The sequence below is a fragment of the Aedes aegypti genome, chromosome 2 (assembly GCF_002204515.2).
Source record: "Aedes aegypti strain LVP_AGWG chromosome 2, AaegL5.0 Primary Assembly, whole genome shotgun sequence".
Classification (NCBI taxonomy): domain Eukaryota; kingdom Metazoa; phylum Arthropoda; class Insecta; order Diptera; family Culicidae; genus Aedes; species Aedes aegypti.
In genome coordinates this window covers 231500479-231517044 of record NC_035108.1, presented here as the reverse complement: position 1 = coordinate 231517044, position 16566 = coordinate 231500479, and the positions used below count along the sequence as shown (strand labels likewise).

The window sequence follows — 16566 nt, the reverse complement described above, 5'->3', positions numbered from 1 at the left end:
ATTTCTTCTTAGCTGTTAGTGAAAACGAATACGACGTGATTATCCTGACTGAAACTTGGCTGGACAACGTCATTTTCTCTTCGCAACTTTTCGGAAACCAATATTCAGTATATAGAACCGACCGCAACGCCACAAACAGTGTCAAATCCAGGGGTGGTGGAGTGCTTATTGCCGTCTCATCGAAATACAGCAGCTACCGTGATCCTGCTACAGTATGCAATTCTCTTGAGCAGTTGTGGGTACGTATCGACATGCGAAGTCATAATATCAGCGTTGGAGTTATTTATTTGCCTCCTGACCGTAAAGACAATCTCAACGACATTCAGCATCACATAGACTCTATAGGGTCGGTAATATCTTTGCTTGGACCCAATGATCTCGCCTTGCAATTCGGAGATTATAATCAATCAACAATTTCGTGGACCGCCACCGAGCCTCCATATGTGGACATGGATCATTCACGCTTATCAGTTGCTAGCTGTGCACTATTGGATGGCTTTGATCTTCACGGAATGACGCAAATTAATACAATCAAAAACTCGAGGGGGCGTCTTCTCGATCTCATACTTGCGAATGATTTTGCTTTACCTAGCTGTGTTTTGAGAACACCCGTAGAAGCACTCTTAGCTATCGACGAAAACCATCCACCGCTCGAAGTTGGAATTTGCCATACAATGCCACTTACGTTCGAAAGTTCTTTTGATGGCACCAGATATGATTTTGGTAAAGCTAACTATTTTGAGCTGAATTCTGCGTTACAGGCGTTAGATTGGAACCTTCTTAATCTGACTACCGACGTTGATGAGGCAGTTGAGTATTTCACTAATGCCGTCAACACAACCATTGCATCGCATGTTCCTTTGGCTAGACCTCCACCAAAGCCAATTTGGTCAAACTGTAGATTACGTTCACTAAGGCGCCGCCGTTCTGCAGCCCTTCGCAAGTATTGTAACAACCGATCGCAGTATTTTAAGCAGCAGTTGAATATTGCAAGTAGAGAGTATCGTACTTACAACAAACTCCTATATTCTCGTTATGTCAGCCGTATCCAACGCAACCTACGCTCAAATCCCAAACAATTCTGGGCATTCGTCAAAACGAAGCGGAACGAAAATGGTCTTCCTACTTCAATGCACCTAGGGTCTCAACAGGCAAACTCAGCTGCAGAGAAGTGCGAATTGTTTGCAGCACAATTCAAAACGGCCTTCATTAGTTCCGCCACACCTTCCTCCCAAGTTGAGTTAGCTGTATGTGACACTCCACATGATGTGCTGGACTTGAACACTATCCAGATCGACGATGATGTTGTTTTGAAAGCGATAAGAAAACTGAAATCTTCAAACTCTGCCGGGCCCGATGGTATCCCTACAGTTATACTAAAGCGCTGCTCATCTGCACTAGCAGAACCGCTGACTAAGATATTCAGACTGTCTCTCCAACGTCAACGTTTTCCGCTAAATTGGAAGAAATCGCTCATGTTCCCTGTATACAAAAAAGGGGACAAACGTGACATCAGTAACTACCGAGGAATTACATCACTCTCTGCGTGCTCTAAAATTTTCGAAATTATAGTGAACGAAGCACTCTTCATCTGTTGCCGTCAGTACATTTCTTGCGACCAACATGGATTTTTTCCAAAACGGTCCGTTACTACGAATTTAACCAATTTCACGTCATCGTGCATACAAGCAATGGATGCAGGAAAACAGGTAGATGCTGTCTATCTTGATCTGAAGGCCGCTTTTGACCGTGTGGACCATCCCATACTGCTGAAGAAATTGGAGAAACTTGGTGTTGCTCTGAACTTTGTAGAATGGTTCAGGTCGTATCTCACCGGCAGATCTCTACGTGTGAAAATTGGGTCATCACTCTCTGCGCCCTTTAATAATGAGTCTGGGGTTCCACAAGGTAGTAACCTAGGACCCCTGCTGTTTTCGTTGTTTATTAACGATGTTTCGCTCATTTTACCTCCTGGAGTAAGACTTTTTTATGCTGATGATGCCAAAATATACATTGTTGTAGGCTGCATCGACGACTGCGTAGAACTTCAGACTCTTTTGTGCCGATTCGAGAGATGGTGCTCAAATAACAACCTTACGCTTAGTATCGAAAAATGTCAAGTCATCACATTCAGCAGAAAGCGCAAACCTATTACATTCCAATACTCGTTGTGTGGCCAGTCACTGGAGCGAGTGAATCAAGTTCGCGATCTAGGTGTTCTACTGGATCAAGGCCTCACCTTCCGTCATCATTATAACGACATTATAACGAGAGCGAATAGGCAGCTTGGATTTATAATGAAAGTTACCAACGAATTTCAAGACCCTCTGTGCCTAAAGTCGCTGTACTGCTCGCTGGTGCGTTCAATTATTGAATTTGCAGTCGTCGTTTGGTGCCCCTATCATGGTACTTGGAAAGCCCGTATGGAAACTGTGCAAAAAAGGTTCGTGCGCTTCGCTCTGAGGAATCTGCCTTGGCGTGATGATCAACATGTGACTCCATACTGTAGTGACTAGACCTTTTTAAGTAGCCGAATTCAGACACTTTCCCGATCACGCTTCCCTTAGAATTTCAATCGAGTTAGACTAAATAATTAAAACTTTCTTCATCATTATAAGAGCACGTTTATTCTTCCCAAAACACATCAACAAACTGATTCCTCTTCTTCTTTCGTAAACCTATGCCTACTATGATCTGCATTGATTTCATTTTCAGTACTAGTTAAACAGTTCGTTGGTTCACGAACATATTTTGTTTTAACTATACTCTGCTGCTAACCTCTCATAATCCCTACAAGCATTCGGTTTTTCGTCACCCACGTGCATGCTCGTGAAAAAAATCCTTGGAGTCAATCTTTTCAAAGCACGCATTACTTTCTTCATTGGGTATATCCATTTAACACACGATCACCTGAGGCAAATAACACTGAAAATTGTTCATTGTAACGGATACTTTCAGGATCCATTTCATTTTCAAATCCCCACTAATTAACAAGAAAAATCAAAAAACGGACATTTCCTAACAGGTCCTCAGATTTGCACACGTTATATCTCCCAGCTCTGGGAGCAGATGCGCCATGTAGTGACTAGACCTTTTTAAGTAGCCGAATTCAGACACTTTCCCGATCACGCTTCCCTTAGAATTTCAATCGAGTTAGACTAAATAATTAAAACTTTCTTCATCATTATAAGAGCACGTTTATTCTTCCCAAAACACATCAACAAACTGATTCCTCTTCTTCTTTCGTAAACCTATGCCTACTATGATCTGCATTGATTTCATTTTCAGTACTAGTTAAACAGTTCGTTGGTTCACGAACATATTTTGTTTTAACTATACTCTGCTGCTAACCTCTCATAATCCCTACACATACTTCGATCGCTGTCAGTTACTAGGGATCGAAACTCTAGAGACCAGACGACAAACGATGCAGGCAATGTTTATTGCGAAGATTCTCAACGGTGATATAGATTCTCCATCGCTTTTGACCCAGGTAAACGTTAACGCTCCAGAAAGAGTATTGCGTAGGCGACATTTCTTGAGATTGGATGGCCGGAATAGTCGCTATGGACAGCATGATCCTATTCGGTTTGCATCCAATACATTCAATGGTGTCGCTCATTTGTTCGATTTCGATGTGCCATTGGCCTCTATTCAGCAACGTTTCACGACATGTATTCGAAACATGAATCGGAATAATCCATAGTTTAGGGTTATTATACTAATTTGACAACATTTTAGATTCTAGTGCTGAGTTAGTTAAGTAATTGTGACTGTCGTTATTGTAACCGTTTTATTTTATTTCTTCATTAAGACATTCAGTCAGATGGAGGTAAACTGTAATAAACAAACAAATAAACAAACCTCATTCCCCAATAAGGGGTGATTAATGGACGATCCTCTATATGTTCAGTTATTTTTTATAAGGGATGCACTTGGGAATGAACTCAAGAATGTTTGGGCAACGGCAAGCGGCATGAAGAGTTATCTTTGGAGAAATCCCTGGAGAAAATGCCTGGAGTATCCTTGGACAAATCTCTGTCTATATTTTTCTGGAATAATCCTTGGACGCCTTGTCAATTATGGAGGAATACCTGGAATAATCTATCGATTTTTTTCTGGATGAATCACTGTAGGAGTCCCTGGAAAAACTATCTAGAGAAATCCCTGGAAATGGAACGGGGATATATCGCAACTCGTTAAAAATACGGCTATGATTGAAAGTTCTTCCAGAGGAAATCCCTAGAGATTCTTTTTGGACAAATTTCTAGCAAAATTCTTTGAAGAATCCCTGGAGAAATAGATACTTTAGTGATTTGGAGAATATAATGAATAATAAAACGACCTACTGGGTGGAAATACAACGCTAGCCGGGTAAACTAGTCAAAAATGAGATTCCAGGAGGTTTTTTTTTAGTGAAAGTCCTCAATAAATTTCTGGAAAAACATTTGAAAGGATCTGAAACAGTTTCTGAAAAAATCCTTGCAGGAATTATAAAGGGATGATTTGGGAGAATTACTGAACAATGTAAAATTGGATGAGCATCTGAAGAATTCCCAAACAGTCCCTAGAATATTTCATGGCTATGAAATACATAAATGAAAATTTGGAGCAATTCGTAGAGAAATCTCTGGATATATTTCTTTCTTGAACAATGAGTTACATAGAATATTCAAATTGAAACGTTAAAAAAAAGTCGAATAAGACAATTAATAATTTTAGACAAAAATTGTTGCAATATTCTATTGCCATAATAAATGCGTTATATATTTAGTTTAAGTTATTTTAAAACGTTTTTCTCTTATACGAAGGTGAATTCAACTCACCTGTAAACAATATGAACTGCTATGGCCAATGAAATGTTGTTAACAAAATGCTAACAAAAGCTCAATTTAGTTTTACCAATTTAAGATGATATGATAGTGTTGCCTAATACAGCACGCTTCTTCTTCTTGGCATTACGTCCTCACTGGGACAGAGCCTGTAGGCCGTCATTGAAATTTGTACACGTCGCTGATGATTGTTGCGTATTCATTTCACGATTTCGAATCAAAGAAAATCAGGTGGTTTTGCACTGACACAGCTGAAAAAGTATCAGCTATACTTTATGCATGTTAGCGCGTACAGTGATACATTTTCAAGTCAATATAAACTATCAATACTTAGTTTTATCACTTTGAAATGCACGCTGAAAAGTCATCATTGCTGCTAAAACGAATGACGGGCGACTTAGCCTTGATAATGATTTCTGAATAAAATTAGCGATTTTTATGATTATGTTTATTGATTATAGCCTGATTCGCTGCTGACAAGTAATTTCTTGGCCTATCTTGATGCATGGAAAATTCCTGCAAGGAATCGATCAAGGAAGCGTTTTTTCTGATCGCAGTACGCAGTTGAAAAGAGATGTCAGTTCAAACGGGAGTCACTGTAGAAAATTTCTGCAAGGCATCGGTGAGAAATTTCTTTAGCGATTCCTGTTCAGCAGCAAATCAGGCTTATAACTGAATATTGCACTGATTATGATTAGCGATTAACGGTTACATCTTTAAATTTTGTTATCAATAAAAAAAATTTTTGAATGATTAATCAATGATCAACCATTAATCATTATCAATTTTATAATTAATCTTTAAGGCTTGCTTTACATATCTACTAGATAAAATGTATTACGAAAAACAGACAATTATTTCAGCTAGGTGTGTCTCCTATGACGAATATTGGTAATCTATTCCCGACATTTTTGATTCACTTCGTCGTGATTTTTTTTAAAGCTTTTGAATTATTGGAATTGGATATAATATTCATTGTAAAAAATAAAAGTAAATAGAGTCCGGAGAGACGGAATTATAAATGTGCTCAAGCAGTCCTCTACCCTGTATTACTCATGTTATGCATAATGACTTCATTGGAAAACGAATCGCTATATGTAGGTATAGACTTACATTTGGAGCAAATACTGCAGCACCCAATTGATAACTTCTCCATCGATTTCCGACTCCAAAAGATGGTAACCAGGAACTCGCACCGGAAGCTGATCTGTGGGATCAACGTGCGCTTTGAAGTACTCAAGAAACTCTCGGTGCTCTTCAATGCTTTCCATTTTGAACAAAACGGATTCTTCACTTAAGGATTTGCTTGTTTATTTACTGTTAGTTCCAACAATCGTTTTGCTTGCTAGTTTTTTTTTCGCTGTTTCACTGCTTTGCTACACGCCAACACTTTTTGTAAACACCATAGCAAACATAGACATCAAACGGCTCACTTTGAACGTTATTACACAAACAATACAATTTATATTTTCCAAACTCCTCTCACTGTGTTCTTACAACAATTGCACTTCTAATTCAATAGAATATACCATTCAATTGAAGTATCATTACACGGTGGAATATTTAATACAGATCTGCGACGATACGCGAAGAACAGAAACTGATTGCATTTCGCTTGTACAACTGACAGGCGGCAACACTTCAGTTTGAGTCACGTCAAAACAAACGGGTCTTTTTGGTCAGTCCGCGTCACTCGATCGTCACCGTGTCCGTATCATGCAATTCACACGGAAAAATAAAAGTGTGTAAACTGCTCCAATCTTAGATGATTCACGGAGTGTCTGGTAGAACAATATTATCACAAAAACTAGGCATCGCTAAATCTTTCACCATCCAAAAATATAGGGTTTTAGCTTTCGTTTGCCGTATTCCCCAAAAAAAAATTCACCGTGGGGTCCCGAACATTTTTTTTTATTTTAAACTTTTGTTCAAAAGTACATTATTTTTTAATTTAATCATGATAAATGGCGGTTTAATTTCACTCAAGCTCGATGATAGCTTAAATTTCAAATGAAATTTGATAGATCAAAGATATATGAGGTTGCATGTTGTAATAGACAAAACTGTCCTATGTGATTTTCAGGATTTAATGAGTCATATGACACTTATTCGTAAAATGGAAATATCAGTTCTAGTACACAACTTTTTTTTTCTCGTCTAACACAACCACTTTCTTTTAGAAAACAACAACTCTCTTCATCTTTTGTCTGTCTTTTTGTCTGGCATTACACACCAATTGTGACAAAGCCTGCTTTTGAGCTTAGTTATTTGGGCACATATTCATTAACTGAGAGTTTTATTTGTCAATGTGTTGGTAAGACAAAAACATTCATTCAGTAAAATAATTAATATGAATGAATGCCACAATTCATAACAATTGTGTGTAGCTTTTCCTTCAATTACATATTTCAGCGCTCATTTCCGTACAAATTTAGAGTTGAAAACGATTGCAACGAAAAAAAAACTCTTATAACCCAAATCAACAAATTAATAAAAAAAAATCTGCTGCGTTGATTTTTCATATTTTTCCTAGTCAAAATAATACTCAAAAAATGCTTGGTTTAGTCATTTAGTTGTAAGAAAAAAAGGGGCAGGATTTGAATTTTTCAGTTTACTAAAAACTGTGAAAGATATCCCGGGGCAAGTGGATCCTAAAAATTTGCAATCGACAAATTGTACAGTACCAATTACAAATATTTTTAATATCTAAAGGATCAGTCAATTTGTGATAGCATATTTGCTGATGTGCGCACAAGCAGGAAAATAACAGGAAAAGTACTCCACTCTGCGGGGCAAGTGGGACACATACAAATTAACTTGCTAATCTTCCTGAAAAAATTAGATCGATAGCTTCTTCTTCTTCTTTCTGGCATTACGTCCCCACAGGGACAGAGCCTGCTGCTCAGCTTAGTGTTCTTATGAGCACTTCCACAGTTATTAACTGAGAGCTTACTATGCCAATGACCATTTTTGCATCCGTATATCGTGTGGCAGGTACGAAGATACTCTATGCCCTGGGAAGTCGAGAAAATTTCCAACCCGAAAAGATCCTCGACCGGTGGGATTCGAACCCACGACCCTCAGCTTGGTCTTGCTGAATAGCTGCGCGTTTACCGCTACGGCTATCTGGGCCCCTATAATAACATAAATCTAATAATTACCCATATTTCATTCTGGAAACATATTCGATGTGAGTATTAGAGATGGGCAAAATGATCAAATTTGGAGAGCGAATCGTAGGTGACTCACTCACAAAAATGAATCGACTCTTCTGATCGATTCGATGACTCATTTTATAAAACCAAAAATGAATTAGGTATGTATTTTACACAAGAAACAAAAATAACAATTTTTGAATGATATTTTTTTCCGTACAGCAACTTTAACTATTGATACATGTCCGAATTGTTTGACTATGATAATTCCAACTCGAAAATATGATTCCTAATACATTTTTAAGCCCTCTTCTAAAATACTCAGTGCGAATGAATCATGACTCTTTTGAAGAGAACCGTGATTCGTTCACTCATTATCGAGAGTCGACTCTTTTGAATGATTCGTGAGTGAGTCGCCCATCTCTAGTGAGTATGGTATCTTTAATAAAATACGTAATGCTTTCAGAAGAAAATGTTTCTGTGTATGCCATGTCTCAACAAAATCAAGATCACCCGAAAATTCTTCATAGAAAGCATTAAGAGGAGTATACTATGGTCAAACATTCTTTTTTATAAGCTGATTATTGAGAACTTTTAATTCTTTCAGCAATTGTGAGAATGCCCCGTTATTGTTGTTATGCTTGGCAAACATTTGGTTTCACGGTTTTAATGTTTGATTGAAGAGGAAATTGGTTCTCAAAGCTTCCACAATATTTTTTGTTAAATTTTGAAATTGTATCTTGGAAACATCCAAATCATTTTAATGATATTAACACATTTCAAATTCACTTAACTGGATAATGACGTGATGAGTAATAAATCTTTGATAATATTGATTGTTTGAGTAAGCAGTTTTTTATTCCGGTTTATAGCCTGATGTTTTACCCATTTTTTATTCTTATTTTACGGCAACACAAAGTACTGAACGTGCCGCAATTTTCAATCCAAGGTTCACATGTTACATGTGAACACATAAACCTTGTAAGAGGCCCAAATAGTTGTAGCGGTAAACGAGCAGATATTCAGCAAAACCATGCTTAGGGTCATGGGTTCAAATCCTGCCGGTCGAGGATCTTTTTGTTAATTTTTTTTCTCGACTTCCCTGGGCATAGAGTATCATCGTACCTGTCATACGATATACATATGCAAAAATGGTCAATTGGCAAAGATAGCTCTCTGTTGATCACTGAAGAAGTGCTCATAAGAAGACTAAGAAGCAGGCTCTGTCCCAGTTGGGACGTCACACCAGAAAGGAGAAGAAAATAACTTGTAAGTATGACCACAGAGAACAGACATGGAGGCTCGAATAAAATTTCATCTGAACCATGTGTAAAGGTTCGAATCAACCATCAGCGCCGCCAACGCAGACAGCCCGACATACAAACTCGTTTCCACAACACGATGTCACTGGTGAACGTCAAAATGCATTAGCACACAAAGCAACGCTAGCGACAAGTGGCAATTTTCTATATCGACACTAGCGCCAAAGTGTAAAAAGTGGCAAATTTGTAGCGTTCTCAATCTGACGACAGTGCCGCCTAACAGGAGCATAACGACATACTTTGAAATGACCAGTACAATGCTTTACACACACTGACGGGAAAAGATGAACGTCTGTTCTCTGTGGTATGACTTCAACCTGGGAGGGAGGCACATATACTACACACGAAATATTAAACAACACTTTTCCAAACTGCAAGATAACTCCAGCTCAACAACGATAATCAAGGCAGGCTTGAGGAAACTCGCTGATTTTCATTTGTTGTGCACCTTCGATCATTGCGGACAACCATGTGAAAATAGCCAAAGTTTTCTGTACATTTCATTTTCATTTTTATTGAAAAAGTGTAAAAAGATGCGTGTTTCAATATTTTATATTCAATAAAATAAAAGGTGCTATCGTGACATTGTTTTTGGATGTCAGGAATTAATATCCAACCGATTGTTGTCAACTTTAATAAAATGGAAAAATATGTTTTGATGAATTACGTGCTTTTACCATGTTTGTCCACTCTTTAAGATCTGGGCTCCCAGTGACAGTTCATGACAGCAAAATCTCGGCTCACCTTGATGTACAGAAATTTCGTATCGGTTTCTCCCTCCCAGACTTCAACATTCTAGGACACTTGAATTAAACCACAAATGTGCTATGCATATGCATATTACGTTTCATTCCTTTCGGCTTCCTTCCGCAGGGTTTTGTAGTGTTGATCGGTTCTACTTTTGTTTAATCTCATAATGAACCAATACAGATAGGGTGTTTTATGTACTTTGGACAGAGCGTTACGCGTATATAATTTGGCCACTTCAATTTGATTTTGCTGTAAATGGCCAAATTATATACACGTAACGGTCTGTCCAAAATACTTTGATTACCCTAGTAGTTTTTGCGTAACCTTTTTTACTAATAATTTTGTTTTGTAACTTTCTAAGGCATCTGTGAGTTTTATCACGCGGTCTATGAATGCGATCGCCGAGAGTTATCTGGCTTTCAACGCAGATAACTCATTCCAGCAAAAAAGGAGCATGACGATTGCATTCATAGACCGTACAATCAAAAACTTGATTGGTTCTTACACACAATATACAAATTGATTTTTTTTTTACTATTACGTTTATTTTAAGGCTCACACGCCGTATCCGGCATCACAGAGCCGATATTTAGCTTCTATTATTAATAGAAAAATTCAAACCCTTATTATGTTTATTATTAGTTACACCCTTCTCAATATCCGATGATACAACGATCGCAGTATGATCAGTGTTTGGGGAACACTGATCAGAACAAGCCTTCTTTTTGGTTTCGCTCTTCTCGTTGACCCGTCTCGATCGCCGTCGCTTATTTGTAGCCTCATTGTGTTCCGTGGATGAGTTCATCGGTCCAGTCGTCGTCATTGTTGTCGTCGTTCTGTTGTTTCGCTTCTGCTGGTTCACTTGCACGAACAGGAGATGGTGATTTTTGCCAGTTGTTGTTTATCGGAGGAAAGTCATCCTGATTAAACAACTCGTCCGACGATTTGGATGCTGTCGATGTTCGCGATGATTTATTAGTTGGTGCGGGACTTGAATTCGGACACTTCTCGCCGGGATGAGTCGATTGGCCGCATCGTTGACATGAATTGGGCTGGTCGATATACGAAACCATTGTAGGCTCGTTTTTGTTGACTTACAACCGACTCAACGAGGGATTTCACAATCGAAATAATAACACCTACGCACGAAGTTGCTTAACGATAAACTTATTTATTAAAAGTGTCTCACAAGACGGTCGAATTCACACTGTTACAAACAACAATACGCAACAACAACACGCCAGACCGCGCTTTTTCTCCCTCCTCCTTTGTCACGATACAGCGCTGCCAAATCACTTGCACTGAAGATAATTCACAGTGAGGCGAATACTGCTTCCTTCAAAACTCCTCCTCAGTATGAGCCCGTTTCCTAATTTCCTCAATATCTCCTCCTGAAGCTTAACTCTCTTTCCACCACATGTCTCCTCCATTCCTTATTACATCTCGCTGGATAACTTTTCGGCACTTCTGACAAAACCATCCTATTTCACGATATACAAGCCATCCTTTCTCTTGCCCACTGCGATTGTGTTGCTTCCTTTCATAATCACGCACTCTGTTGCTCTGAAATTCACCTTGAATCCTCGTTCTGCAATTCGGCCGACGGATAACAAATTACTGGTTAATCCAGGCACGAACAACACTCTCTCAATCTGTACTACTTGATGCTCTCCATTCATTCTAGTAGCTTTTAGCTTCGCTGTGCCCATCGCTTTAGCTCGAATCTTCTTACCATCGGCCAAAACAATTTCTTCCGAACACGCCACCAATTCTTCCAACAACTCTGCTTTTCCGGTCAAGTGCATCATACAGCCAGAGTCGAGGCACCATTCTTCTTCTTTACGTTCCTTTGCTATTTTCCTGCGCCTTTGACCTCCGGTGGCAGCAAAGCAAATGTTTCTCTCTTCACGCGTTGGCTGCCTTATCTTTGGTTTCATCACAGACACTTTTGCTTCTTCTTCGTCATCATCATCATCGTCACTCACACTTAATCTCGGGCAATCTCGCCAGAAATGCCCCAACTTCTTACAGCAATAACATTTCTTCTTCTTACTGTCGATGTCATTCTTCAAACGGAAACCACGAGAATTTTCATGAGCAGCCACTTTCAACGCTTTGTCCGAAATCGCATTTTCACACTTTCGCTTCCATTCGTCCAACAGCTTACCTTTAACATAGTCCTGCTTGAGTTCTTCCACTGGACGACTTTCCAGCGCTGTGATAAGAGCATCATAGCTTGCTGGCAAACTCGACAAAATGATTGCCACTATCCAATGCTCCTGCAGTCCTTCACCCAAAGCTATTAAACGGTGCACTAATTCAGCCACTTCCATTAAATGTTCGGACATATTGCCACCTTCCGCCAGTTTTAACGAACAAAGCTTCCGGAACACATAAATCTTGTTCGTTAATGAACCACGCTCATGATAGCTTTTCAATGCCTCCCACATTCCGTACGCTGTGGTAGCACCCATCACATGACATAGCTGATCGTTATCCAAAGCTAGTCCGATTGCCGCTCTGGCCTTGCCGTCTTTCGCCATCCACCCAGCGGGAAGCACGGCCGGTTTTGGTTCCGTTACCATCTCATACAAATCCTCCTTCACCAACAGCAACTCCATACGAAACTTCCAACTCGCCCAGTTGAAGTTGTTGAGCCGCTCAAATTGGATTTTTGCTTCCGCCATCTTCTTATTGCCGGAAATTTCACCAAAACAACAGTCTACTGATTTCTTTTCGATTCACAGTTAAAATCCTCTCACTTGCACAACGCAACTGGTGCCCATAACCTGTTGACTTACAACCGACTCAACGAGGGATTTCACAATCGAAATAATAACACCTACGCACGAAGTTGCTTAACGATAAACTTATTTATTAAAAGTGTCTCACAAGACGGTCGAATTCACACTGTTACAAACAACAATACGCAACAACAACACGCCAGACCGCGCTTTTTCTCCCTCCTCCTTTGTCACGATACAGCGCTGCCAAATCACTTGCACTGAAGATAATTCACAGTGAGGCGAATACTGCTTCCTTCAACAGTTTTCAATAGTGATGAAAGAAGGAATTTGTCGAAATAAATTCATCCTAAGCACCCGCACTCCGTTAGATATCCCGGGAAAGTAGTGTTTCCACTTCTCGTTTCTAATGGAGATTACCTCTCCATACTTCATCATGTGGTCAGCAACGGTAAAGGCTGAGCTACAATGATGTTAGCGGCAACGCGGCGCGGCAGATTTTGACAGAAAATGTATGGGTTAACTGTCAAATCCTGCCGCACCGCGTTGCCGCTCACATCATTGTAGCTCAGCCTTAACGTGGCTCATCGACGGTGGGAGGTCGTGGACACGAACCGTCACTGCGTCACAATCGATGTAGACCGGAATCCGAAATTTCGTATTAGCGCAAAGCATTGTACGCTTCCAATTATGCTCTGATTGGTAGCGAACGGCAATTTCTTGCGTTTTCATTTCTATAAGCACACAGTTACGCGTGTGATGCAACTGTATGCTTTTGAGGTCCGCAAGCTGGAGCTTTATTTCATTCTCCAAAAAATCCTTCACTTTTGCCACATCAGGGCGAACGGGGAGGACACTAAAGTCGACCACTAGAGTATTTTTCCGCGTACCGGACATTTTCTACGAAATGCGAACGAAAGCGAGAGAGGCGAAGAAGTACGTCCGACGCGAGCAGAGATTGGGTTGCAACTGATACAAATTGATTAATGATTGATTGCAAAGGAACTCTCAAGTAATAATAACTACGTGTTCAACAAACTCTAAGCACATCATCTCGAATAAGTGTCCTATGGCTCATTATATCCTGAAAATCATATTGGACAGTTTTATCGTTTATAAAATTTGACCTAATATAACTTTATTTTATAAACTTGTCTTTCAAATAGAAGCTTTCATCAAGCTAAAGAGGAATAAAACTGTATTTTACTTTGATCACATTTAAAAATAATGTATTCTAAGGAACAAAAATTTGAAATAAAAAAAATGTTCGGGATCCCTCGGTGGGAAATGAAAGCTAAAACCCTATATTTTCGGGTGGAAGATTTGGCGATGCCTATTTTATTGTGATAAACCTACACGGGAAAAAATTCTGTGGTAAAAATTACTACTTTAGCTGACTACGCCCATTCTTGAAACTACCATGGAATTTCAGACAAATTTACCATGTTTACGGTACATCCCACCACATTCCTGGTCCATTTGACAGACATACTTTACAACAATCTGATTTCGACAACAGACATGGTAAAATCAAGCGCATTTCTGGTCTGCTGAAAATTGTCGGTGCGAGCGATTAAGTTAACCCCCTAAAATGGTAGTTTTTACTGCACAATTTTTTTGCGTGTACCCCATATACACGCCGCGGATTCATTTTAACTGCTTGAAGAATGGGTTAACCAACGTGCAAAGTTTAATTTTGACTAATTTTACCACTTCGCAACTCGCTTTGCTACAATGAAATGAATTTAGTTGTAGAACAAGATCTGGAGAGCGTGGGCCATAATCGAATTTAAAAATTATGTCAAAAATCTTACAATTCCTGTATTAGATCATTTTACTGCAAAATTAAACTTTGTAAATCTGTATAATACGCCTAAATATAGGCAATTTCCCTTTAAATAAGCAAGTTATTCGAATTTTATGAGCAAACAACTTTTCTTGTAATGCTGTATGACTTCAAAACTGAGATCATTAGTTCACACTTAGGCTTACATTGTCATATCTACCTTTCTCAAGTGATATTTATTATTCTACCTTATGACATGTTTTGTGCTTCTGCTTCGAAAACATTGGCTTTTACGGATTTTTTCCACTGTAGACAATTGATCAGTATTTATAAAAAAGATTGTTTTTATTTTTAATAATGTGTGAAATTTTGTCCCGCTTTGAAGCAAGATATATCTGGTCACTTTATAGTAAGCATAACATCGTTAACGAGGTTTTATCAAATAAATTGATGCAACACCAACTAAATAAATAAATAAATAATGGCCACATTTACTGCTCTGCTTAGTGATTTTTACCAGATAATAGTAAACTTAACCGATTTTTGCAGTAGATTGGAAATCGTTGGTACAGCTCTTAATTTTACCATGGATTTGGTATAATTGACTATTTACCACAGAGAACAGACGTTCATCTTTTCCCGTCAGTGTGTGTAAAGCATTGTACTGGTCATTTCAAAGTATGTCGTTATGCTCCTGTTAGGCGGCACTTTTTTTTTTTTTTTTCTATTTCATTTATTTGAGGCTCAATCGCGTTTAACGCTTTACGGAGCCGAAATTCATTTTTTGTATTGTTTACAAATCATTCACTTTTTTGTACTAAGATTAGTATGGGATGGAGCCAGGGTACTCGTGGCAACTCGAGGTTAATGGTCACAATTTTTGGAAGGAAGGACATGGTGAGGATTGGGTTTAGGGTTTTCTGCAGCACATCCGGGAGGTATATCGTGGTATCGCGATGAACGTGTAGTGGCGTTGGTACCAATTTCTTGCCGGTATTCGTCTGCCGGATGGCCAGGATCCTCAATCCAACATACAGGGGACAAAACACAGAGAAAAAAAAAAAACTGGAGAAGAGAACACAGGAGAATTAAACTTTTATACTGGACAAGCGAAGAAAATCGTAAATTGCGACCATGTAAATGAGATCGCGGGTGCCCAACACATCTCTAACAGGAACATAGGGTTGTCTACCTCGGGCCGCAAGGGTATCCAAAAGTTGCGCTCTGGAGGCGTCCATATCCGGGCATTTCCAAACTACGTGATCGATGTCATCATAACCATAACCACACCTATTACAAACATTGCTCAGCGCGAGGTTAATCCTGTGCAAATGTGTACCTAGCGAGTAATGGTTGGACATGAGTCTTGACATCACGCGAATGAAATCTCGACCTACATCCAAACCATTCCACCACGCTCGCAAGGAAACTTTAGGAATTATGGAATGTAACCACCGTCCCAATTGGTCATTTAGCCAATCGCTTTGCCAACCGTGAAGAGAACTTTGACGTACTAAATGAAAAAATTCATCGTGTGAAATTTGTCTATCATAAATCTCACCTTCCTCAGCGCCCACCTTTGCGAGAGAGTCCGCCTTCTCATTGCCATAAATTAAGCAATGTGAGGGGACCCATACAAAGGTAATCTTATATGATCTTTCGACCAGTGCACACATCTGCTCTCTTATTTGTGTAAGAAAGTAAGATGCATGCTTAACATGTTTCATCGATCGAAGTGCCTCAATAGAACTGAGGCTATCCGAAAAGATGAAGAAGTGGTCTGCGGGCATGTTTGAGATCATCCCCAATGCGAAGTTGATTGCTGCCAGCTCAGCAACGTAAACCGTGCAAGGTTCCTGAAGTTTTCGGAAGGCGGAAGAGTTTTCATTGAAGACACCGAAGCCAGTGGATCCATTGATGCGGGACCCGTCAGTGAAATATCTCCTGTAGAAATCGACATTCTGGTACTTTGCGTTA

At 39.3% G+C, this 16566-nt stretch overlaps 1 protein-coding gene across 1 annotated transcript in view; it reads right to left on the bottom strand.

Moving 5' to 3' along the window:
- LOC5574376 (serine-rich adhesin for platelets) overlaps positions 1-6446 on the bottom strand; it is a 148525-nt gene extending 142079 nt beyond the window's left edge. The window contains exon 1 of the mRNA XM_021844390.1: positions 5946-6446. Coding sequence (XP_021700082.1) covers positions 5946-6103 — 158 coding nt within the window. The 5' untranslated portion in view covers positions 6104-6446. The remainder of the gene's footprint in view (positions 1-5945) is intronic.
- Positions 6447-16566: the final 10120 nt, after the last annotated feature.